This window comes from Sinocyclocheilus grahami, unplaced genomic scaffold (genome assembly GCF_001515645.1).
Source record: "Sinocyclocheilus grahami isolate Dianchi unplaced genomic scaffold, SAMN03320097.WGS_v1.1 scaffold1610.1, whole genome shotgun sequence".
Lineage (NCBI taxonomy): Eukaryota > Metazoa > Chordata > Actinopteri > Cypriniformes > Cyprinidae > Sinocyclocheilus > Sinocyclocheilus grahami.
This window is the reverse complement of record NW_015506789.1, coordinates 139,689-149,285: the sequence shown is the minus strand read 5'-3', so window position 1 is coordinate 149,285 and position 9,597 is coordinate 139,689. Positions and strand designations below refer to the sequence as shown.

At 36.9% G+C, this 9,597-nt stretch overlaps 1 protein-coding gene across 1 annotated transcript in view; it reads right to left on the bottom strand.

Moving 5' to 3' along the window:
- Nucleotides 1-8,880: 8,880 nt before the first annotated feature.
- LOC107571544 (CXXC-type zinc finger protein 5-like) overlaps nucleotides 8,881-9,597 on the bottom strand; it is a 12,952-nt gene continuing 12,235 nt past the window's right edge. The window contains exon 3 of the mRNA XM_016257867.1: nucleotides 8,881-9,085. Coding sequence (XP_016113353.1) covers nucleotides 9,014-9,085 — 72 coding nt within the window. The 3' untranslated portion in view covers nucleotides 8,881-9,013. The remainder of the gene's footprint in view (nucleotides 9,086-9,597) is intronic.

The window sequence follows — 9,597 nt, the reverse complement described above, 5'->3', positions numbered from 1 at the left end:
ACGTGAAACCCGATACGCCACATTCATTATTTAGTCACCACGCAGTCACGTCGAGTGCCCACCACACTGCTCTCGCAACGGCCTCTTCATATCGCTCTCTCTCTCTGTATTCTTTCAGTGCTGCACGTCTGTCGGTTTGGCGTCTGTGGCGAGACTCAGGTGGGCGCTGAGTCCGGGCCAGCTGAGGAAAAGCAAGAAGCCTTGTGAGGCAACGTTGAGGTTGAAGGGGACTAAAGCTCAGGCATTGCTGGAAAGATATAGCGCCTTTCCCCCAACAGTGCAACACTACTGTGGCACAGAATCTTAAACGTTCGCCAGCACTGGCCCGAGCCATGGGCAGCAAACACATCCCCGCTCACATGATCACACGTGCACCAGCCCACACACTCACACTCAATATCATTCAAGCGTTCCTGAACGAGACAAACTAAGATAGACATGTTTTAAACACACAGAGAAATATATGGGCCAGACTTAACGGACTAATCTAGAGTGCTCCCATGACAACAGCTGGGCAGATGTTAACTCTGAACACTTTAATGGTTTAGCACTTCCTAATATCATGTTGTAAATCAAGGTTGCAGGTGTATTTTAAGTATTTATTGGATGAAACAACATATTTTTTTAATTTTTTTGAGTATATGATTCTTATTTTCTGACAGAGGACCGTAAATAGAATAAACTCTAGTGGCTGATAAAGAATATAAAGTGTCAGACATCAAAATTGAATGCAACATTGCAATTTTCCTTTATGGAGAAGATAATCACAGAATGCATTGAGATTCAATACCCAAATATATTGGTAAAAATAATTTAAAAAGTACTATTTTGCTCAGTATTTATGTGTGAAATATATTTATGCATATTAAAGCATCATATTGTTAGCTTAGTAATATGCTAACATTAAACAGCTTTAGAACAGTTTTTTAACTTTTTAAAAAAAACTGAAAATTGTTATGACTTATGATGATTATTTTAAATTATAAATTGTAAACAGCATATTTTGAAATTAAATGTTAAAATGTAATGAAATTAAATCATTTTCCAGCAAAGTCTTTTTAATTTTTTTATATCTGCCATGGAGTTACATTATAGTTCTTTTTAAATAAATATAAATACATAAAAAATTTTTCTGACATGAATATTTTGCTAAATATATGTTGCTATTAAAATATTGGCAGAGCAAGTAAAAATCTGATAATTGCTCAAAAATCCTTACTGTTGAGACCAGCTTAAAGGGGTCATATGATGCGATTTCAAGTTTTCCTTTCTCTTTGAAGTGTTACAAGCTCTTGGTGCATAAAGAAGATCTGTAAAGTTGCAAAGACTAAAGTCTCAAATCCAAAGAGATATTCTTTATAAAAGTTAAGAGTCAACCATGCCTACCTAAAATGGCTCATTCTAACACGCCCCCACATATCTACGTCACTATGTGGAATGCACTTGTCAAAGGAGGGGGCTTTGTTGAAAACAACGTGTTTTGCATTTCATGCATATAGCCTACCTAATATAGAGACCTAAATTAAAATTTGAGTAAATACTAATTTGAAAACAATGCAACATGCATACTGCTGACTGCATGTAAAGATAAAATGCAACAGTGTGGATGTGTCTTGCACACGAACGCCTGAGAATTCACTGGTGGTGACCTTTGGCTTGTCACAACCCACTAGAAGTGACCCTAATACCCAAGCCTCTTTCAGAAGCTTAGCCCACAGGCAACCACTATGACGCCTGACCCACAACCTTTAACCCTAAATCTGTACAAACACTGGACCCTGACAAGGGGGTGACTGCTCGGTAGCGTGCGTTTCCAAGGTCATCATTCCTGCAAGGTGTCAACCAAAAGATCCACCATCTTAATCTGTGTTTATTGATTTTCCTATGAATAAGTTACCTCTCCAATCTGCTGAGGGTTCAGTTTCCACAGGTCAGTGATACACTGGAGCTGTATTACTGACCTATGCGGACAAGATCACAGTTTCACTGTTTCTGTTCAATAAGCCTGAGCTAAAAATTGTGGATTGAAGGTTAAATTAAGTAATTGTGTCATTGTGCTCACCAAGACTGCATTTGTTTGTGACAAAATACAGTAAAAACAGTAATATTGTGAAATATTATTACAATTTAAAAAAAAAAATTCTAGTTTAATATATTTTTTAATATTTAATTTATTTCTGTTTGCAAAGCTGAATTTTCAGCAGCCATTACTCCAGTCTTGATTGTCACATGATCCGTCAGAAATCATCCTAATATGCTGATATCCTTATAATATCCTTATAATATAATTTTCCTGTGGCTCAGTGGTAGGGCATTGCGTTAGCAGCGCAAAAGGTCATGGGTTCAATTCCCAGGGAACACACATACTGGTAAAACGTGTGTAGCCTGAATGCACTGTAAGTCGCTTTGGATAAAAGTGTCTGCTAAATGCATAAATTATTATTATTATATGCTGATTTTCTGCTCAAAAACAATTCTTATTATTAGTTGAAAGCAGTTTTTGCTTCTTAATATTTTTGAGGAAACCACGACACACTATCATTCAAAAGTTTTGGGTAAGTAAAAAAGAAAGAAAAAACATTATACTTTTATTCAGTAAGGATGCATTAAATTGATCAGCAGTGACAGTAAAGACATTAACAATTGAGCAACAAATCAGCATTTTAGATTGATTTCTGAAAGATCAGCTGGAGTAATTGATGCTGAAATTCAGCTTTGCCATCACAAAAACTAATTATAATATATTAAAATAGAAAACAGTTATTTAAATCGTTTTTTGATCAAATAAATGCAGCCGTGGTGAACATGAGACTTTTCAAAAACATGAAAAAAATGACACAGTATATCAATGACTAGATATAAATGAGATATAATAGATATAAATAAATAGATCAATAATGTCATATACTGTAGAATGTCTCATTCTGTGAAAATTTTGGACCCTTTTGAACCCTGTTTCAGAAAGTGTCTTTGCTGATCTGTCTATTGCTTTCCATGACTTAATGTGTGTGCTGTATGCAGCCCTGCGGTCATGTGTACCTTCGCTTTGTGAGTGAGTGAGTACTTCTAAACATTTTAACACTTCCATGCTACAGACTAAATTAAATTGATTAAATTACACCAGAAAACCTTTTGTAACTTTAGAATCAATCAATTAATAATAATACAAAATTATTAAAAAGTAAAGTTGCCATACCTGGTTTAAGCTGGTCTAGATAGAGCTTAGCTGTTTTAGCTGGCTGGTCAGCTGTTCTTCCAGCCTGAACAGCTGATGAGCAAAACTCTTCTGAAACTAGCAAAACAGACCAGCTTGACCAGATAAAACCAGCAAACTAGCTTAGGCTTAAGCTATTTTTTTTAAACATGACAAACACACTCATTTAGTGCTAGAAGCTACCATTCATATGCGAAAGAAAAGTTTACATATAAATTGATATATAAACACTCTGACAGAATTTACAGAAATACATATTTTTTAAGACACAAAATATTTAAAGGGATAGTTCACCCAAAAATGAAACTTCTGTCATTAATTACTCACCCTCATGTCATTCTAAACCCGTAAGACCTCCGTTCATCTTCGGAACACAAATTAAGATATTTTTGATGAATTCTGAGCGCTCTCTGACCCTCCCATAGACAGCAAGTGTCCTTACACGATCAAGGTCCAGAAATGTAGCAAGGACATCGGTAAAATAGTCATGTGACATCAGGGCTTCAACCGTAATTTTACGAAGCTATAAGAATACTTTTTGTGCATAAAAGGGAAAAAAAACGACTTTATTCAACAATTCGTCTCCTCCGCTTCACCCTGGCACCATTTTGGAGAATATCCACTGAACATAAATAGCATATGCTGTTCTGTGTCAGCTGCACCCCGTGGAACTGCATACGCTATTTATGTTCAGTGGATACTGAGATTCCATCAAAAATATCTTAATTTGTGTTCCGAAGATGAACGGAGGTCTTACAGGTTTGGAATGACATGAGGGTGAGTAATTAATGACAGAATTTTCATTTTTGGGTGAACTATCCCTTTAATGTAAGAGTGAAATGTAAACAGACAGTTCCTCGCAATTTGCCTCACAGATACTTATGCTAACAAATGCTAACATGCAAACTCATTTACGCGCATTAACACAGCTAAAATAAACGAACAATCAGTCATGCAGCCACATGCAAGCAGGGTTCTGAGATCTTGGCATGAACGTGAGCATCAGTCCGGCGAGCCTCACGCTCCTAATTCTCCCGTGCTTCTTTTATTTCCATTCAGATGCAGGCTTCCTAAAATAATTCCCCACATCTCCAGTCAGTGAGGTGTGAGGTGGCAAAGGCCTTGACGGTCTGCACGCTACCTCCCCCCTCACACTCCCCTCTGTTTTTATGGCTCTCTCTGAGATGCCAGCAATGCACCGTGAAAGCTGCAAAACACCCAGTACTGCAAGATCACTCCCTGCCTGTACCCTCTCTCTTAAACACACACACTCACACACACACACACACACCCTGTTACTTTACCATATACACACCAATACAATACACCTGTCAAACACAAACTTGAATATAAGTTCAGTGCAAGTGCAGGCTTCAGTTAGCCCTGCAAAATGTGCTAGGATAGGTTAGACTGCAAGAAGCTGGCTGACCAAGTTAGACTTGCTGGGTAAACTAGTCAAAAATCCCATGCTTATAGATGGGACTACATGTTCTAGTTAATGGTGATGAGATACTAAGCAGTCTAAATAATAAAACTTTACTGGAGATACTAGTCATCCTTCTTGGAGCTTGCTGACCAGGTTAGTCATGCTGGTTAAGTTGGTTAAGAATCCCATGCTGACAGATAGGATTCTATGTTGTAATTAAGGGTGATGATGAGATAAGTAGTCTAAACAGCAAAACTTTACTGGTCAAACTAATCCGTCTGCATGAAGCTGATGGACCAAAATAGTCTTGTTGGTTAAGCTAGTTAAGAATCAAGTGCTTATGGATAGGATTCCATGTTCTAATTAATGGTGATGAAATGTTATGAAGTCTAAACAGTAAAAGTTTACTGGTCAAACTAATCAGTCTGCATGACGCTGGTGGACCAAAATAGTCTTGTTGGTTAAGCTAGTTAAGTGTTCAATACTTATAAATAGTATTACATGTTTTAATTAATAGTGATGAGATGTTATGCAGTCAAAATAGCAAAACATTACTAGTGAAACTGGTTGGCCTACATGATGCTGGTTGACCAAGTTAAGCCGGGCTCACACTACAGGATTGAAAGACTAGCCGAATCACTGTGTTGCTCACACTACGCAACAAGATTTGTTCTCATCTGTCGTTGTCTTGTCATAGCTGCACGCATACTACACAACACAACGCTAATGAGGTGCACACACTACAAAACATTCAGTGAAGAGGCGTTCCCGACCATCAGTGAAAATAGCCTACGTTTTCTCACATAAATTCTTGCGAGAAATTACAGCGATTATAGGCCATATCTTCAAGCATGGACGATCAACTGGCCCTTCAATTGGTCTGTGCAGTTATTTTATCCGAAAGAAAGAAGAAACCACGACAAAAGAGAATATGGCAGAAACAATGACTTGGAATACGTGGACAACAAGGACTGTCAGTACTCCAGAAAGAGTTGGAGGTAATTAAACAGTACAATGAAACGTGGTATTATATACAAAATCTATGCATTTGTTACATTTATTTCTAGTTAGTTGATTTGATTAATTTGTGGCTTTTCGTGTCTGTTCATAAAGATGCATGATAAGAGTGTTTATACCATCTGTACTGTGATTGGCTGGATTAGTTCCACCTTGCCATTGTGTCGCTCACATTACGAGATCACGTGGCGATAATATCAAACATGTTTGAAAATATCGTAGCGTCTGTGATAGCTTGAGACAGGTTCGGATCACGTTGCTGACCTGCTCATACTTAACGAGCTTCGACGACCGCAACGAACACTTATTTGGTCACAATCCGGGGGTTTTGTTGCAGACTGTGGAAATCTGTCTGTGACAGCAAAATCCAGCCAAAAATCCTGTAGTGTGAGCCCGGCTTTAGTCTTGCTGGTTAAGTTGGTTAAGAATTCCATGCTGATGGATATGATTTCATGTTCTAATTAATGGTGATGAGATGCTAAGTGGTCTAACTGACAAAACTTTACTGGTGAAACTGGTCAGTCTGCAAGAAGCTGGTTGACCAAGTTAGTCTTGCTAATTAAGACTCCCATGGTAACACGTTGGTTCTATTTTGTAATTAATGTTGATCAGATGATAAGAGGTTTAAACAGCAAAACCTTACTGATAAAGCCAGCTGACCAAGTTAGTCTTTCTGGTTAAGTTAGTTAAGACCCACATGCTGATAGATAGCATCTCAGGACCATGAATAAGATCATGAAATTCTAAATAGTTAAAATGGCAAAACTGTATTGTTAAAGCCGGACTGTGTGACACTGACCGATGAGGTAAGTCTGCTGGTTAAGCTAGTTAATAAATCTGGTGGGGACAACAGTTCACAAGCATTTAAAGCACAACATACTTGTATTTTGGTGATCACCATGCAGTGCTGGTGTACTGGTGTCCCCACCAGGTTGCTTAACCTACTTAACCAGCTAGAGTGTTTTGGTGGTAACCAACAAGCTTCATGCAAGCCAAGATCCAGGTCACAAAGTTTTTGCTGGGTATGCAGAAGTGTAAATGTCAACTCAATTGCCATTTTAGTATAAAGCATAAATTCTGTTAAAAGCAGTGCCAATACAACCAAAAGCATAACACTGGTTAACTGGAGTCCTGATTTTTAGATTACTTTGTATGTTTTGAGGTGGTTATGTGTACAAAAGTGTACAGAAAATTGCAAAAAAATTATAAATAATTGAATACCCTTTTCTATTTATTTAGCAAACAAAACTAACTAAAAGGCTCTAGTGTTGGGTAATTTTTAGCACAACATCTAGTAACTAACAACTTCACTCTCAAAAGAGAAATATCAATCAATGTTACTGTATTACAATATGTATTATATACAGTATGATGACCTCGTCTACAAAACCTAAACAATCAGACTTTAACGTGGCATTAATCTGTAGCCAACAATATGCAACATATATCCATTTAACTTGTATTCACAAATTCGAAAAAGAAATATGAATTGATGTGTTGTGCTCTGTTTGGTTTCCACTGCGCTGTTTCAACTCTGTCTAGTAGCAATAAAACAGCAGGTGCTTCTCAGACTCTTAGTGCAAAACTATTCCCATCATGATAGGCACTCGAATTAACATCTATTTAAGAAACCATAAACCGGCAGCGCTTTATGTTTTAGACACATTTTAATCACAGGGGCTCCCCGAGACTCCATCAGACGTGACCTTGTTTGACTCCACACTGACTGGACAGCTGGGGGAGCAGACGTGGCATGGATTTATTCAACCATTTTTAATGACTGAAACGTTAGTGACACAGCATCACCCTGCCATTATTATTCTTACGGATGGTGTGTCAATGAGTCTGTAATCAGCAAACAAAACAACAACCAAAAAAATTATAAAAAATTGATTTAAAGGTTTTATTTATGTGGAAGACATCAAATGGACAAATCTAAAATCCCTGTGAATATAGCAGATGTCAGTTGAAAGGAAACATGAGTACCTTCAAACTAAATTAATCGTTTGTCCCCTTCTTATCTAAAAAAGAGCCTAATACATATTAGGCACAGAAACATCAAACATGAGGAGTGTGAAAAGAAAAAAACTATATATAATAACTGGAGACACAAATGAACAGGTTGTAACTGTATTTCCGTTCTGATAGACAAGCAAGAGTCACAACAGATCAATTCATGTCAAACTCTAATTAAATTGAAACTATATATATTTCAGGATGTACAATATTTGACCTTTTTATTTGCACCAGATTTGCTTTGTTTGTGGAAATCTTTTATTAATTACACTACCTGTCTTTTTTCATGTTTTTGAAAGAAGTCTCTTATGCTCACCGAGCCTGTATTTATTTAATCAAAATGCAGTAAAAACAGTAATATAGTGAAATATTATTAAAGGGCTGTTTTATGTTAGAATATATTTTAGAATGTAGATGTAATGAAACTGCGATACACTTAAATGTTTGGGGTAAGTTAAGGTACCTTTTTTTCCTAAAACGGTAAAAGTGACAGTAAAGACATTTATTTATTCTTTTAATGTTGCAAAATATTTCTATTTCAAATAAATGCTATTCTTTTGAATTTTCTATTCATAAAAAAAAATTTAAATCATGAAAAAACTGTATTCTACACAAAGGTTTTCACAAAAATATTATGTAGCACAACTTAAACATGGATAATAATAAATGTTTCTTAAGCAGCAAATCAGCGTATTAGAATGATGTTTAAAGGATCATGTGACACTGAACACTGTGACTGGAGTAATGCCTGAATGCTGAAAATTCAGCTTTGCCATCACAGGAATGAATTACAGTTTTTAAATTTTCAAATAGAAAACAGTTATATTAAACTACTAATATTCTTTTGCAATATTATGATTTTTACTGTATTTTTGATCAAATATGTGCTTCTTTCAAAATACGACAAAATGTTACTGACCCCAAACTTTTGAATGGTAGTGTATGTGGTGGTTGGTTAATGTAAATTTCTACATATACTGATGTATCTTTAACGTATACAAACATTAATAACAATAAACAATAATATTTTCACGAATCGACATTAAACTAGATTACTAAGTGCTGTAAAATTGTTGTAGTTCATTACCAAATGCATTAAATAATGTTGACAAACTGAACCTTATAGTAAATTCTAAAAAAAAATTCTATGAAATAGCATGCACTGATAATTTAAGACCAGGAATGTGAATTAAGCAAATGGGGTTAATTCTGATTTCAGGATGACTTTAAAATAAATAATATGTGAAATATATCCAGCACAATTCGAACACTATTCAAATTTGGGCATTTGTACAATCCGAACAACTCGGGTTGACCTCAGCAAGAAGTTTGTAGGACCATCAGCCTCCACTGATGAGAGAGAGGAGGGGTGGGCTGTTCGTCACTGACACCTGGTGCTCCAGATGACAGCTCTGCGGCCAGATAGATTACGTCGTACATAAAAACACAAAAACACATTCACATATACGTTCACATCCTTAAACATACCACCTCGATACAATTCTTGGTCTTAACAAAAGCAGCATCTCTCAAACCACCATTCCATCTCAAAACTGAACTAATGAATGCAGGGACCTATAAAAGCGGCCATACCGGAGGGCGTTATGTCTCTGAGGAGTGTCCTAGTAGTGTCAGGGAGGCAGGATGTGGGAAGAGTGACGTGATGCCACAGTGGGGGGCAGATTAGAACAAACCCCATGGTGCATGTCTGGCCGTATCTCCCTCCCCCGCTACTGTCAGTGCCACCTGTCACCCCAAAGCCTCATCTCCCAGTCTAACCCTCAGCAGACACCGCCACCATGTACAAAGTTCACCCAAATTAGAAGCAAGGAAGGTTATTACGCTTTCTGGCCACAAAACATTCTCTTTGTAACATTACCGAACAAATGCAACTAAGTAAGTTCACAGAGTCTCAGTATCGTTT